Source organism: Odontesthes bonariensis, chromosome 15 (genome assembly GCF_027942865.1).
Source record: "Odontesthes bonariensis isolate fOdoBon6 chromosome 15, fOdoBon6.hap1, whole genome shotgun sequence".
Taxonomy (NCBI): domain Eukaryota; kingdom Metazoa; phylum Chordata; class Actinopteri; order Atheriniformes; family Atherinopsidae; genus Odontesthes; species Odontesthes bonariensis.
The window spans coordinates 16735336-16751266 of record NC_134520.1 but is presented as its reverse complement, the minus strand read 5'-3'; the positions used below and the strand labels follow the sequence as shown (position 1 = coordinate 16751266).

The 15931-nt window shown below is 42.5% G+C and overlaps 3 protein-coding genes across 5 annotated transcripts in view; 1 reads left to right on the top strand and 2 right to left on the bottom strand.

Annotated features, from left to right (window-relative positions):
• The window catches only part of atf6 (activating transcription factor 6), a 31700-nt gene extending 29753 nt beyond the window's left edge, over positions 1-1947 (top strand). Inside the window, exon 16 of the mRNA XM_075485244.1 lies at positions 204-1947. Coding sequence (XP_075341359.1) covers positions 204-400 — 197 coding nt within the window. The 3' untranslated portion in view covers positions 401-1947. The remainder of the gene's footprint in view (positions 1-203) is intronic.
• Positions 1948-2380: 433 nt separating this feature from the next.
• Positions 2381-9377, bottom strand: olfml2ba (olfactomedin-like 2Ba). The gene is made up of 8 exons (XM_075485243.1): positions 8836-9377; positions 8466-8729; positions 8085-8192; positions 6689-6850; positions 5236-5464; positions 3907-4884; positions 3370-3546; positions 2381-3282 (listed from the first exon to the last, which is right to left on the bottom strand). The coding sequence occupies exons 1-8, from the start codon at positions 9001-9003 to the stop codon at positions 2669-2671; spliced, it is 2700 nt and encodes an 899-aa protein (XP_075341358.1). The 5' UTR covers positions 9004-9377; the 3' UTR covers positions 2381-2668.
• Positions 9378-9595: 218 nt separating this feature from the next.
• On the bottom strand, positions 9596-15917 carry LOC142400393 (torsin-1A-interacting protein 2-like). Of its 3 annotated transcripts, none has more exons than XM_075485240.1 (8): positions 15802-15917; positions 15155-15254; positions 14969-15052; positions 14813-14860; positions 12116-12292; positions 11573-11722; positions 11232-11387; positions 9596-11015 (listed from the first exon to the last, which is right to left on the bottom strand). In XM_075485240.1, the coding sequence occupies exons 2-8, from the start codon at positions 15201-15203 to the stop codon at positions 10252-10254; spliced, it is 1428 nt and encodes a 475-aa protein (XP_075341355.1). In that variant the 5' UTR covers positions 15204-15254; positions 15802-15917; the 3' UTR covers positions 9596-10251. The 3 variants fall into 3 exon arrangements, with proteins under 3 accessions (XP_075341355.1, XP_075341356.1, XP_075341357.1); XM_075485241.1 differs by having other exon boundaries at positions 11573-11719; XM_075485242.1 differs by lacking the exon at positions 14813-14860.
• Positions 15918-15931: the final 14 nt, after the last annotated feature.

Below are 15931 nucleotides of genomic sequence, written 5' to 3'. Positions count from 1 at the left end.
TCCCAAAGTGAAAAGCCTCTTATCGTGCCGCACTAACACAAGCAAGACAAAATAACTTTCCAGCAATTGTGATGAAAAATGAATGCAGCTTGGCAAGCATAGTTTTTGTCTTGAGTTTGTTAATCCACTCCGTAACATTTGGTCAGGCATTGATTCCTGGATCAAGAGCTAACGACCTTCCTCTTGCCTTCTTGCCACTACAGACAGCGTTATAGGGGACAAAGAGTTCGAGGTGATGATGCAGATCGACTGTGAAGTTTCAAACACCAGGATCCTCCACATCCGGTCCTCCAGCATCCCACCATTGCTGCGGGTCAACCACACAGACACATTCTACCAGCGCTCCCCAACTGAGAACAAGGCTGCGCCTCCCGTCGGTGTGCTGATGGGGTCTTCGTAAGACCACCGCCGGCACCCGGCCACCTTTTGGACCTCCTCAACAAAACCCATAAAAGGCAAAAAAAAACAAGAGAAGGTCGCACTTATTTTTGATAGATTGATGAAGAATATTGAAAATCGAGTGTTCCCACTAACTTTATATGTGTGTGATTTGAATGAACGTGCTCACCAGAACTCAGAAGTCATAACAGTGCAAAAAGAGGCTCAGCCTGTCAGATGCGGCGAGCCACATTCTTTACCGGGGCCGATATCCGGAGGTAGTCTGTAATAAGGTCCGAGCAAAGGCCGGCTCCTCGTGTGGCAACACTGACTTCTCCCTGTAACCCCAGACGCTCCGCATAAGTGTAATTGTTTAGCAGCAGGGGGCGGAGCATTGAACCCTGAGTCACCCCATCAGAGCACAAATACTTCAACTCCTAATAGGAGGTTTTTTTTTTGTTTTTTTTTCCCACTCAACAAAATGAATTAAAGACTGAAAAACACATTTACTTCAGTGTTTGGAAGCACAGCCGTCTCTGTTTATATCCTCGCTGCAAAATGGAGTGCTATAATTTTCTCTTTCCGTCTAAACGAGGTGATTTATTTGTGAAAAAAAATACCTTTTTGTTATGAATTACTTAAGGCAAACAAAGCATTCGATAAACTCAGGAAGTCAGGGGATCTGTAAAAAAGCGGCAAGCTAACCACTGTGCTGTTGCCTGGTTTCTATTAATGTAAAGATTTCACGTGTTCTGTATGAAGGATTTCTCTAAATGATGTTGGGGTCTTTGCACTGTATCTCACATATATATTCGCGATCAGATTTTGATACTGTGCATATTTATTTTTTATTATTATGTACTGGGTCATTTCTGTGGTTTGATGGAATTTGTGTGTGTTCTGTTAAGATTTGATGATTTATTTATTTTTTTTTTTCCATTCCAGTCGAATCCAGAGGCACTGAAGGTAAAATTCTGAAGCACGAACAGAGAGGAAGTGCGTTATCGATGTTAGTAGATGGAGATTTTAGGGTTTCAGTTTACTGGTTTGACATCTTGAGACTTTATCCTGGAGAATCATGTCTTCATCTTCCATCATTTGAAGCAAACTTTTGAACCGATGCTGGTCAACTGATACAACCACTAGTGGAAAACATTGTTATCCGTCCGCAGGCTAAATTGTGCTTTTATTTGTTGCCTGTATCGACATCTAAACCACCTGCTGGAATTTCTGTGTCGAGTCATGATTTATGACTTTAATCTAATTTGTGGTTAAAAAAAAACCAGTGCGATCAGGTGTAGTTCCTGGCCAGTTTTCTGTATGGTGATAAAACGGCGTATAGTTTTTAAAGTGCATTTTGTTTTAGCTGCAGGTTTGTATAGATGTTTTAATTCTTAGCTCAGATGCCTTCTTTGTGTGTAGTTTTCCTTTAAAGTAAAAGAAAATTGCATTACTTGTCAAAAGGTTGGATACGCCTACAGAAAATGCATAATTGACCATTTGTGGGGGTTTGTTTTTTATGTTCCATTATGTGCTTAAACCAAATAAACACTGGCTTTTCTCTAAGTATACCTGTGTGTGTGTGTGTGTGTACCGGGTAATCTGTTTGCAGAAATCTGATTACAGGATCACTTTAATTTTTGTTTAGGTTCAATGACTGAATTTACATCCAGAGGACTGTGCTCTAAATTACAGTTTTGAACATTCATTGTCACTCTCATCACTTCCTGCCACATAGTGCCTTCCTTCCTCACAGTTAATCCGACGCCGCTCCCAATTAAAGCCGCATTTAAATCCTGTGTTTATCCAAACAAAGACAAGATCCTCCTTTAGTGCTTCTGAGATTTATTGCAGTCTCCTCAAAAACAGTCTGATATGGTGGGAATAAGCGCTTTAACGAGACGAAGGACCCGTTTGGCAAACGTTGCGATCAGAGAAAAATAGAATATTGATTTCTTTGTAGAAAACAAAGATTTGTCCTCAAGAATTTGGGACACACAAAACGCTTTCCAGAATGTTGTGTTTTATTTGACACAAGCCACTGACCTGCTCAGATACTTTCAGCATATGAAGTAAAACTTGATGTGTTGACTGTGGTATCAGGCTCGTTGTCTACTCATTTTAGGTATAGATTTAAAAAAAAAGAAAAAAATCCTTAATAGGAACAATTTAAACACTATACTTAGGTATATATGTACATTTGGCCCCAGCTGTCTCCATACTGAGGGCCTTGTGGACTGATCTACAATCCATTCAAATGATTAAAATCAAAGGGAATGTCAAGCTCACACTAAGGGTCTACATAGGCAAACTTGATGTTATATGTGACTTGGTGTCCATTGTCCCATGCGTACAAAACACCCTCTTTTGGATTGTAGTCGATCTGAGTGGTGTAGGTGTAGTTATTGATGAAGGGCATTCTGGGAATCATTTGAGTGTTTGTGTGTGTGTCGAAGGCATATTCTAGGTTGGCGTCCTTTCGGTTATAGCTGTCAACGGCATAAAGGACGCCACATACAACGAAGCAATTCCCAAAACTGTTTCTTCTCAGCCCAGTTCTCCAAGTGGTCTCCCTCTGCATGCTGAGGTCTGAGGGGTTCAGACGACTCAGAACAACCACCTCCTGTAAGAAGCCCTCATCATCCAGCGCTGGGTAGATGATCCACAGGCCGCTCTCGTCCACGGCAAAGTCGATGTCCGAGTGGCTGCGCCACTCCCATGGAGACGATGACTCCTCAAACAGGGCGTCATGGAGCATCGTCCAGGCGGCCACGTAGCGCTGTCGTAGGTCAAACTTGATGATGTCTCGGGAGAAGGCTCGGTTGTAGTAGAAGGCCCCACCGTAGACAACGTGACCCGTGCCAATCCAGTTGTAAGGGAGCTTGTAGGAGTTGGTAAAACGGCCTTGAAAAGATCAAAATTGGACAGGATGAGGTTGTATCAAAAGAAACAAAGTCGAGTCTGTTGCAAAAAAAAACCCTTTGCTCTTACCTTGTTTGAAAACCTCCAAGTTGCTGAACTCTAAGAGGTTGTTTCCATAATAGAAGTTTGTGACATAAATTCTGTCATCGGCAGCCTTCGGGTCCTTCATCCACGCTCCCTCAGTCTTGCCGTAGGTGTTGTGAGTGACTGGATCGGAGATGGTTGCCAAAGTGTCCTTGCACTCCCCTGTGAGAAACACCCAGAGAGGTATGAGTGAGGATTAGAGGCAGTTTATTCGTCCTCCAGACCTACGCCAAGGAGTCTGAAAATAATTAGAGGCTTCGGTTTTAACCAGCTTGAATCACATAAAGAGTGAGATTGCCACAGGGGACGGAGTGCTGATGTTAAACCTTTAGGAATGAATAGAAACATATCCCATTGTTTTTCTCTTGATGAAAAACTTCAGCTCCTCGCATATGGCAACAGGAGAATTAGTTGAATACTTTTTTTGGCACTCTATTTGAGGGTAAACTCTTAAGAAGTTTTTTTCAGATACACCTGTGGTGGCTGCATGTGGCCGTGAGTACAAAATGAGTTATTATTTACCAGGTTTCTTTGGTGTTGATTCCTCTTGCCTTTGCGGTGGTTCGCCAGCAGCCAGGTGTTCTTCGCTCTCTTCCTCCTCCCAGCTGATTTTGTATTTTCGTTTGACCTGAGTTGCCCGTCTGGCGGCGGCGGCGGCGGCGGTGGTGGTTGAGGAGGAGGGAGTTTCAGTTGTAGCGATGGGCAGAGCAGTGTCTCGAGACAAAGTCGAACTTGAAAAATAGGTGGAATCGGTTTCTTTCTGTCGTGTCGTGGCATCGGCCTGTGTGGATGCAGCAGGTGTGGCGGGTTCAGGGGCTGAAGTCGAAGGGCTGTTGGTTGCGGTCGCTGAAGCTGCAGATGGGGAGCTGGTAGCTGAAGCTGCAGCAGTGGAGTGTTGTGTCAGAGTGCCTGGATAAGCTGCTGCACTGCCAGGTGTGGTTTGTGTTCGGTCTCTCAGCTCAAGGGTGGAGGTTTCCATCTCAGTGATGAGTGCATTTCTTGTTGTCAATGCCGGTGGCGTTTCCTTTGTGGCTTTACTGTCAGACAATCGTGTCGTGTTCGTTGTTGTCTGGGCTTTTTCCTCGGGAGTGACGCTTGAAGAAGCACTCGCTGGAGTCGGCCGCATAGTAATTCCAGGAGGAACTCCTTGAGTAGTCTGAGGTGTCGTGTTTGTCGTCTTCAGGTTGCGTACCGCGCTGGTTGGTCCAAATGTGATGCTTTTTGTCAAGGAATTGTCCGTTGTTGAATCTGTAGACACATTCACTGACGTGGTTTCATTGTCATTGATATATTCACTGTGGGTTTCTGAGATGGACTCCGTTTCTTCTGTTTTTTCTGATTGGCCGGCCTTCCTTGAATTATGCATCAAACCTGCTGTTCTTGGTCGGAATGATCTCGGTCCTGCTTTCGTCCTGGGCCGAGGCGCTCTGTGCAGAAGGAGATTCTCTTCAATGAAAAGGTTGACCGGACCATCACCGCTGAATCCATGATACTCAAAAACTAAAAATAGGAAAGAGGAGCGTTGGGAAACATGGCATGAGGAGATTAAAGGTTTGCTTTATTATTTTTTTTTTTTACTTATGTAATACCATCAAAACTGCTAGCCTGAATTGTTATTCACTCTGAACTTATTGTGCACATAAATAATAGAAGCCACAGCATCACACCCATCTGTCACTGTTCATTGATGGGCCTAATGAGCAGCTAATCCTCCATAACTTTCCCTTACTGTTCGGCCATCCCTGGACATCAAGTTATGTGATTATCCATTAAAGATAAACACATTTTGTAGGTATTCGCACAGATGCTTTAAAGCTACTCCCAGAAAGGTAACTGCTTGTTTAAACTTACAGTTCTCTCCAGGCTCTCCATCATCTGCCACCATGGGATCTGGCTCAGATTTGTAAAAAGTCATCCCTCTGATGATCATTCCATTTGTGCCGGCCTTCGACACCTGAGAAGCCTCCTTGTTAGCCGTGTTTTTCGGAGTCACCTGAGGTCTGACCTCAATGACCTGACCGGAGCCATCTGTCTGGGGGGAGGGTGGATTTTCCACAATAAACCTCCCCTCATACTTCTCCTGTTAGAAACAGACAGACACACATGACTCCCATCAGGAAAATCCATTACTTTGCAATAAGGTGAGACCTAAACAACTGTTTGGTTAAACATTGTGCCAATATGTGGCAATACTGACCAATACGGCAGCATCGTTTTCATGGTATGAGTGATGACCGTTGCTTCAAAGAAAAATACAGAGTTATGGATTTGATGAGTCATTATGAACCCAGAGGCCCGCCCTGTCATTCTTATCTCCACTGGAGATGATTTTATTTCTCACTGGAGATGGAATTATAACCAAAACTGAACAAGTTCCAACAAAACTGAATGATCATTTGATAAAGCGAAAACTTTTCAGCCAAACTTACTCAGAACATCTTGTTTCATTTTCATTTCAATTTTTATGCGTAAGCTTTTTTTGGATCATTCTCACAAGTTCCCCAGAGAAACATTTTAATCTGGTGAATCAGTTGCATGTGGAGTCCAGGTCCACGCAGCGCTGCTGGAACACCTCTCAAGTTTGTCTTGAAAATGTCAGGGATCAGAGCCCAGCGGGGCTGTGGCTGGTCTAAGGTCTGCTATTGTTCCCTGATCCTGCCAAATGTTTGAGCATCTCAAAGGCTCTCGTACGCACTCTTTTTTGCTTGACAATGATTTCATTAAGGAATTTGCTGGAAAAAAAACATGAACATTGCTTGAGGTGTGAGCAGCAACACGTGAATCCAAACACTTCTTCTGTATTTGTCCCTTACTATCGTGAGTCGATCGGTCTCACAATCAGGCGCGGTCTACACAAGAAATGATGGCTCCTTTCTTGAATGTCAAGGAAAACATATGGGTATAGTATTTTTACAAGACAAATAAAAATAAATTACCACAAAAAATGTACAATAAAAGATGTGAAAAACCCCATTTGTCAAAGTTTCAAACTCAAAATACTTAACTAGCTGTACTAGAGCTATTAATTGACTTCTAGGGATTACTTTTTTAAGGTATTAACCATCTTTTTGTAAAAATAGAATCATAAATAACCAGTGTACACTTGTGCTCGTTGTAACTTAGCATTAAAAGTATTCACACATCGCATCAATAAGTAACAAGTAAATCAATGATTTTGTCATACCTGGATGGTGTCTCATGGCTCTGACTGCAGGCAAATATTTACTTCATCTTCCAGTAGTTTATTTAGTCATCATCATAATCTGTTAACCCTGTGATATCAGTGGTAATCTGTCGCTCTTACCTCTGGGTTTTGATATGCCGCTGCCCTTCCAAACTCATTGAGTGTTCTCTCGTCCTGATGCTGATGAGGAAGAGGAGTAGGCGGGCTCTCCGTCCCTTCTAGCTGGACTGGAGGACTCTCCTGCGGCTTCACATCATCCGCAGTGTGGTTCAGAGACACCGCCTGAACGAAGTTGGGGACAAATTAAAATCTGAACAGAAATGTGTTGCAGGTTCTGAGGGAGATTGGCCATAAATGTCAAAAGTTGCAGTCAGAGAAAAAATGCACGTGCATCCCCTGTTAATTAGAGTCATTAATGGGACATTCACTGCAGACATGTGACTTTATGATATTAACTGTTTTAGAGGACCCTGAAACCAGTGCACCTAAATGGGATTCAGCCACCAAACAGTATTTGCAGCTTTTCCGCTCTGACATGTACACACTTCAAAATGCAGTGCCAATCTTTGTTCATCATTGGTGGCCTTCCTAAATGTCTAGAAAAGTAACAACATCCCTTTCACGTGTCAGAACAGGACAGTCACAGCTGAAGCCAACAAAGAATAATGAATATGACTGAATTGCCCGTTGCCATTGCTCATTTTTGCTTCCCCTGCTGAGGCACCTGTAAAACTGGTCCTCTGAAGGTACAGGTGCAACTTCTCAGGCAGTTTGTTCATCACATCTTTCTCAGCATCACCAGGTACAGCATGTTGTTCGTGATATCATTAGTTTTGATGCATAACACAAGTCATTCAAACTGATTATAATGACATTCATTTACCCAGTCAAAATTGTCAGTTAATTCACCAACTGATTAAGACCCTAAATAATTACACATTTGAGCTTTTTGTAGTTGGTGTTTTGACTCCTCAGCGGGTTATAATACTGATGTAATTATAGGTAAGAAATACTCTTTTCCCCTCCATATCAGTCCTTGCAAGTTGCTTCAATTGGTCCATTCACAGCATGCTTTTTTTTTTTCACAGCGGACCAACATAATATTTTTTAGATCCTTTCGGCAGTGACACCGAGTTGCTTTTGCTGCACCTGTTAGGGTGGGACAGCTTTATGATTTATGATACATACAGCTTTGCGACTTCAGAAAACTCCTAGCAGCTCCACCCAACCTTAAACTGAAAAGAGTTGTCATCAGCCGTCACAGCTGAAAACACAGTGAGGCTTTTCAGAACGTTTTCTTTTTTTCTTTTTTAAGATCTGCTTTTATGTAACCTGGAAAACAGGCCAAAGCTCAACATGATTACTACTCAATTAAAAACATCAGTTTAATTTCCGCTCTGCATTGATCTTACTAGCTGCGTAAAATCCACTGGATCCAGACGCCACCAGCACAAACATGCCTGTTGCCATGACTGTGTGCTGTTGCATCCTATTTTAATTCACAGTGTTTTTGTACCTTCTCGATGTGATCCACGCGTGCCAGAAGCTTACTGGTAATGGAGTGCAGCTTCAGCAGATCCATTCCATAGAAGGAGCCCTCCAGCAGCTCAAGTATGGTGGACAGCTGCAATGATCAAGAAGACCCCGTGAGTAGAGTTTACCCATTCAGGACATGCCATGCGTAAAATAGCAAAAGCCCATCCCCAACCCGCTCAAATTGAGTCTTTTGATGATTTACAGAATGGGGTGTTATTAGCCCCTTTACTGAATATAATCAGATGTGATATCCACGCCTCCCGTGATCCAGGCCTCTCCACAAATCAATAAGCTCAGCAGCATGGTAACTTGTGATCACTGGAGGTCCTGCTGGAGTGAAATGGACAGGATGACACTTCACCTTGATATTTTCTTTTCCAGCTTCCCTAAGTTTTTTAAGCCTGAATTCGCCTTCACATGGATTGACCGCTGACGGAGGAGCGATGCAGGCGCACTTGCACTCTGGTCCTGAGGTGATAGTCTCCACGGTATAGAAATCCTGCGCCGTTGCGCTCCCTTCTTCTATCCGCCGGCAGGCGCTCCTGCTCAGGGGTCTGACAACACATTTACACCGACAGTCAGAGCCTTCCGAGAGGGCTTTCACTTTGTCATAATCACCCAGCAGCTACAAAGAGAAGAGGACGGATGTTGTTGTTTTTTTGGTTTTGGATCAGTAAGAACTTTTACGCACAAAAAAACTACACAAAGAGGTAAAGTGGCGCTTCCCGTACCTTTGAGATGATGCTCTCTTGACCCTCTATCTCCTCTTGTAGTCCGTCATTTTGCTCTACGGGGCTCTCAGGTTGAGACCTGGGATGTGCATCCAAGAACTTTGGCGCCGCAGAGGCCCGTGAGAAAAGCGCGCAGCACATCATGATGGCAATGCATAACTTATACATACTGTAGCTCCCAGAGCCTCAACAAATATAATAATACTGCAAGTATGCAAAGCAGGCACAGCCTGTCACCAGTTTATTAGCATTCAAGATGATTTCATAGCCAGTTTATAATCCTGCCCCCTCAAAAAAAATTTTTTATAGTAATCCAGAGAAGCGTATCCAAAAGTGGCATCAGATGGCACCATTAAGCTTTACACCGCGATGTCATCTGTCATGGTCTCAATGAATGACGGGTAATGAGGCTTGAATAAACGTGCACCCAGTGAGAGATCGGCCGGGCATCTGCAGCAGTAGCAGAGCTGACAGGAGGCGGACCTGAGACACTGGCGAGGAGGAGCTGACCTGCTTTAGGAGACTTCTCAAACATAGTGTGCAGCTTTGTACTCGTTTCCACGCCGAAAACGAATGCCGACAGTCATCCTCAGAACCTTTATCTACTGATACGCGAGGTTGTTATACGTCAACGTAATTTGCGTTCAAGCTGCAGCCTGTTGCATATCAATGGGATGCTCCTCGGTCGCTTCACGGCGGCACAGTCTCAGCCGGGGTTGTGATGCCCTCTAGTTGCCAGTAATCACGCCAGCAATCAGCATTTAAAATTGAACAGTGTTTATTTAGGATTTTAAGGCACATATCATCTATACAATTGCGTCTTTCATTCACTGCAGTTCTCATTGTAGTGTGACATATATACACATATATATCTCCTGTACATATAAAAAAAAAGCACGTGATTTTCAGTTAAGGCATGTTGTGCCATGTTGGTTTGGAGGTCACAAACATAATGAACCCCGTGTTTTTGATGCTAAAATAATAGCTCTGTTGTCATCACCCAAAGAATAATCAAAGTTCACAATCATTTTAAAATGCAGCCGTTACCATTAAAACTGTACATACTTAGCTAAATTCAAACATTCCCCCACTTCATTTTTCGTTTTGTAACTCATCTTTAATTACAATTAAATAAAATAATAAAGTGCTACAGTAATTTCTGTCTAAGGTTTCTTTTTTATGATAAATGGATGATTTTTTTTTTTTTTTACAAATATCCCACTGCATAATAAATCTTATTAAAACTTAATGTCTTCATGTGTACATTGCTTTAATAAAATGTCCGAAACCTTTAAGCCTTTAAAATCACTGCCAAGAGCCCCAAAACGAACAAGTCCCCGATTGAGAGATCTGAGAGATAAGTGGTAGTTTAGAGCTTAAACTTCAAGTCCAAACAAGGGTGGCTTGTTGTGTCCTCTAGCATCCTTCGCTCTCAATTCTTTCCTCTGCTGCCACAGGCAGGATGAGGTGAGAAATGCGGCTCCACAGTCCACCATACTTATCAAGGTCCATCCTGTCGAAAGATACGGGTAAGTCATGAGAGAGAAACTTTTTCTTAAGGTGGTCGTCCACCATCTCCTCCACGGCGCTCAAGTGGATCTCTGCAGGGATCTCCTCTTCCTCACCAAGCAGAACTGTGAAGATCAGAAAAGTCTTCTTATAAGCGGCGTTCTCGTGGTCACAGTAGCGATAGAAAATAAGCGTGGAGCCTGGAGGCAGCTCTTCGAAGCGATGAATGACAGCCACAGGTTTGTCTCCTTCAAAAGCTCCCTGTAGCTTGCTGTCGATGTCCAGTTTGACTTGGTCGCTGTCTACGCTGGATTTGCTGGCCCCATCGATGTGGAGGACAGAGGCATTGAGGGCGGAGGAAAAGGTGGAGGCCAGACTCTGAGCGAGGCAGAACAGCGTCCTCTCAGCTCCGAGGCCTGCCGTCAGGATCAGACTCACCGGCTCGGTGGGCTGGGCCGTCTGGAGGTGCCTCTTTAGGTGGATTCTGCTCCTGTTCCAGAGCTCAGCCCGCTGGCCAGGAAACCGAGTCTTTACCTTTTCCAACTGCTTGAGGAAAATGTCTACCTGCCGCACATCGTTTTTCTGAGGTGGAGATTCCAGTTTGGGGAAATACTGCACCAAGATGGCAACAAGTACCACTAGACCCACGGTTATCAAGAATCCTCCACTCCCTGTGGACAAAAGACCTGAGTTATTTCAACAAGATCCTCCTCATTTTCTATAAGGTAAAAACATACAATAATAAGGAACAATACCATTTAAATGACAACACCGATGGACTTTGCAATCATTTGACTTCTTTTTTTTTTTTTTTTTTTTAATTCAGCTATTTGCTTGGCTCGTAATCACGAAACAGAAAAAGATAGGGTAAAAAATCCTAACAGTACCTCCAGGAATTCTAGTAGTCTCTGGAACAGCTGGTTCAGAGACCTCTTCATAGGTAGGGTGAATAGTTTCCACATGATTTCTCTGTTCATCTGACTCAGAGATTGTGTTCTCCTGTGTGTACGTCTCTTCTTCTGGAGCTGAGGCGTTCAACAAATCTGACCACAAAGGGGGGGTCAGTTTAACAAAACCAGAGTGCGAAAAAAGTAACTAAATAAATCAGATGATGTGAGCCACGCACGCAGCTAAATGCGCACAATATCTTTAACCCCTTCTTCTTCTTCTCCCTTTTTGGAATCCCAAATTTCAACAGCCAGTGAACTTTTCAAGAGGTTTGACTCACCTTCTTCAGCTTCAGTGTTGGTGTCATTAGTGGCCGGCGATTCTTCAAGGTAAGCTTTGGGTCCATCTACCTGCTCATCCATTTTGTCATCCAGTACCACTGGCATGTTTGCTTCTCGTGCTTTGTTAGCCTCGCTGTCGTCTTCCACTGCTAAAGTAAAGAAATACTGAAAGTCCACGAGAGCCCCAGCACTTTCTCTTGTGTTTAAAAGCGGTTCGGTGCAACATCAGTTACATTTAGAAGTTAACTAAATCAAATATAGACTATGAATATATATGTATGTATAGATTTTTTTAATATATATTTATTTATATGAAACAATCCTCCTCAACACAAGGATGAAAGCAAATGCCAAGATTCCAAGATCAAGTTATATAAAAAAGGATTGTGAAATAATCAAAAGCATCGCATTGAACATGCACAACAAAACTTAGAAAATGTCAGTGATTAGAGGTCTATGGCCAGTTCCTTCAAAGTTAGCAAACATAACCGCCATGAAGAAAAAAAGAACCTGTTGTGTAGGACTTGGACAGGAACACTCACCAGAAGTTGCCTCAGCTTCCACATCTAGCGCCTCATTACTTTGCAACTCTCTGTTGTAATCGCCATGACTTTCATTATCAACTCGACTGATGTCCTCTGCGTTTGTTGTGCGGTCACCTCCTGAGGAAGATGATCCTTTTGTAAGAGGCATCACCTTGTTTTCATCCCAATCGCCATCTGCGAACAAAATAGAAATGAACTGCCATGTAAGTTTATACACTGACTGAACTCCTGTCATCATTTCTGTTCCAGTCTTAAAGGGACACTATGTAATATATTAAGTCATTTATTAGCTCAAATCAACATATTCATTCATAAATTAGTCCTCATTGGTGTAAAATGATCTCTGTCAAAAATCTCAATTATCCTCCTGAGTGAAGAATAACTTGTCTGTATCTACATAGAGCAGGTAAGCTCTATGGAGGCTGCCATGTCCTTCCGGTCTATGAAAAACGACGATTCGAAGGTACATAAAGCACTTTGAATCGCGTTTTCCCCAACGCCAGGCCTGCAAGCGGAAATGGCGTCATTTTGACTTCACATTTAGACGGTGGTAAATGATGGTCTTATGCATGCCATGAAGTAGTAATATTATTTTTTAACCTCTTACTACACCCAGCGGGGTTGGGGGTGTGGGGGAATGGTAATATATATATATGTGTCTAACACCGTAAGAATGCTCAGCCTAAACAGCATGGTCTGCTAGGTCGGGTAGCTAAGGAGCTAACTCCTAGCAAAATAATGTGTATACATCACTTCAACCCGGTCCCGTTAAAGCGATGACCTAGCGTCATTTCCACCATGACATCCAGCCAAATACCCCATCAGAAGCATCTTTAGCAATGGTCAACACTGGTCAAGATAGGGCTATCCACCGAATGGCTTATTACTGGTAAATAGATTTTATCTATTAGGTAGGTAAATAGATTTTATCTCGTAAATTATCCCACTAATAATGCACTGATTGTTACCAAACTTCTGCCGTAGTACACATAGGCTCTTAACTCACAAAACGAGGCATTAGAAAGTTTGTAAGTTTACCGGGAGTTTATTTAAAAGAACACTTTCCAGACAGCAACAGTGCTGCTTAATGCTAACGCTGCTAATGCTAACGCTGTGTCGACGTCACTTCCGGTAACTCCCGGAATATGACTAATTGCATTGTTTGCACACAAAAGGCTATGTCAACTTCTGTTATCTGTCATCTGTATTTATAGTGTTATTGTATGTGTGTTATGTAATCCTTTGTACTGTGTGTCTTGATGTATTTTTGTTTGTATGGACCTTAAGTCTGAAGCCATAGCTTCTTGAATCTTGACACATGCCGCCTGCCGTAGTTCAAGAAGTTGCAACGCACATTTGAAAACGCGAGGCGCTAGAGAGCAAATTCATTCGACTTTGCAAAATAAAATTGCACCTCTTGATGGGGGATGAAATTACATAGTGTCCCTTTAAATATGATTAGAGCCATACCTTCAACTAGTGATGGCAAAATGAGGCTTTGTGAACCAATGAGGCTTTCCAGCCCAAAGGTTCGCCAAAAGGTTCATTACCCGAAGCCTCATTGAAACGGTCTCTCTAGTGACACTTGCTGTGCAAAAGGAATATATGACAGACTAAATTAACCCTGAGTTAGAGCATCCTGCAACATAAAATAAACAATTGTTGTCACTGTGTCTCAATGAAAATAAATGTGTGAAAACTGCATATATGGAAGTATTATTGAGTGCTATGGTGTTGATCACTCAAATGAAATATATCAATGATGTACACTGACTACAGTGCTTATGGAACTGGGAATATGAAAGTGCTTATGGGACCAGGAGTCAGGAATAAACTGTAACAGAGAAATATGGGCAACAAGACAAATATAAGTTATTGGTTTTTATTTAAAAAAATGTGTGTCAATAACGTTGCGGTTTAATATGCCCAGAAGAAAAAAGAGCGACAACAACTACCGATAACTATGTTCTTCTCTCGTAAAAACACACCTGCACCGCGGGCTTTAGAAGAAAAGAAACGCTGAGTCTGCAGCGGCTCAGTCAGAAGAGCAGTGAGTCACTATTTGTCCTACTGTAGCCTTTTTGTATTTTGTTTTCATAATCATTTTTCATTTTCTCCCATTCTAATCCAATGACTCGGGTCGCAGTGGGGAGGTGCTGATCTCCGCAATTTGAAGCCTTCACTTCGTATTGATGATTCAAATTATAATGTTACAGTAGGCCTACAGTAGTTATTTGTAAAAAAAAAAAAAATAAAGGTTACTACTTCACGGATTTCGCCTATCACGGGTTCTTTTTGGAACGTAACCCCCGCGAAAAACGAGGGTTCATATCCTATGTAACTATTCTAACACTATTCTAACCTAATTACGATATATTCTAAATGCAGTATAATAGATGATATAATAACTGAACTTAACCACTAACTCTGATACAACCAACGCACACTCTACCTCTCAACAATACCAAACGCTAACTCAAAACCCTCGAAGTGCCGCAAGGTTCAAACCCTTTTTATGCGGTAGTGACGCTCAAAATGAATCAGTGACGTGTACACTGAATCCGAGGCCTCGTTTGTCATCAGTCACGTGATTTTTATGGAAACGATACAAGCCTCGAACCAACGCTTCATTTGGCTCGCCCCTTTTTGCTCGACACATGCTCCGAGGCCTCGCTTCAAACGCCACATCACTACCTTCAACTGAGTCCTGAGCCTCCCTGGTTGCAGGTGTAGATGGCAAAGCTGTGTCGTGGAAGACGAAATGAAGGCTGTTTTTGATTTGAGCCCTTCACACAGAAACGTGTTTGGTTTGGAATGGATAATTGCTGAGTTTAATAATGAATAATTTACCTTCGGAGAGTTGCTGCTTTACATCAGCGGCGGGATCCTCTGGTCTGGACTCATCACCTGACTGAGTTTTTTCTTCCTTGAGATCTATTAGAAACAGTACTGGTGTAAATCACTGCAGTAAATGTGTTGTAAATACACGAAAACAGTTGAAGTGATACAAGGCTTTCATCATTGGTGTTTCAGTACCTTCTGTGTGCTGGCGGGTGAAATCCTTTTGCTGCTGTTCCTCTGCCATGTCTTTAAATGGGTGCACTTCACTAAAAATGGTTCGCTGGATGGCTCGAGTCTGCATAAGACATTTATATATAGATGATTAATTAGTTTCTTATTACAAAGCCACGAGTACATGTGTCAGTGCATGTTCAAAGTCCAAACTAATGTTGTAAATCACATATAAGATAAACTCTACAGCATTCGGAGCAGTCATGACAAAATCAAAACGTCCTGTTGTGAACTCACAGTTTGAACAATCTCACTTATTTGTGTTTCCCGGGTTTTTGACAAATAATACTCACTGACTTTACAATCGAATTAGCTATTAGCACCCGTCGAAGAAATCTGGAGAGGGAAGTAATCAGAATAGCTAGCTCACCGAGAATGAGGCTCCAATAGCATACATCAGAAATAAACAGTTTGTAAACCTTGTTAACCAGTCAGCGTGTTAACTGGTAGACAAGACAGCTCAGGTCGCTTCGGCTCACATGCTAATTTAGTTAGCAGTCAGCAAAGCAATAGGTGGCTTCGGTTCAAATACTGCACATTTCGATGTAATAAAATTACCTTCATGTAAATAAAAAAAAAGGAAATATAAGAAATTGGTTATTTCATATTACCAGTTCATAGCACTCGTATCTTTGATAGCATGTCGGTGGATTATAACGCTTCCCTTTGGTTACGCGAGTCACACTGACAGACTAGCCATTTTCGAGCGGAACCTTGAGCAGCGTCCGTGTTTCCGTAAGT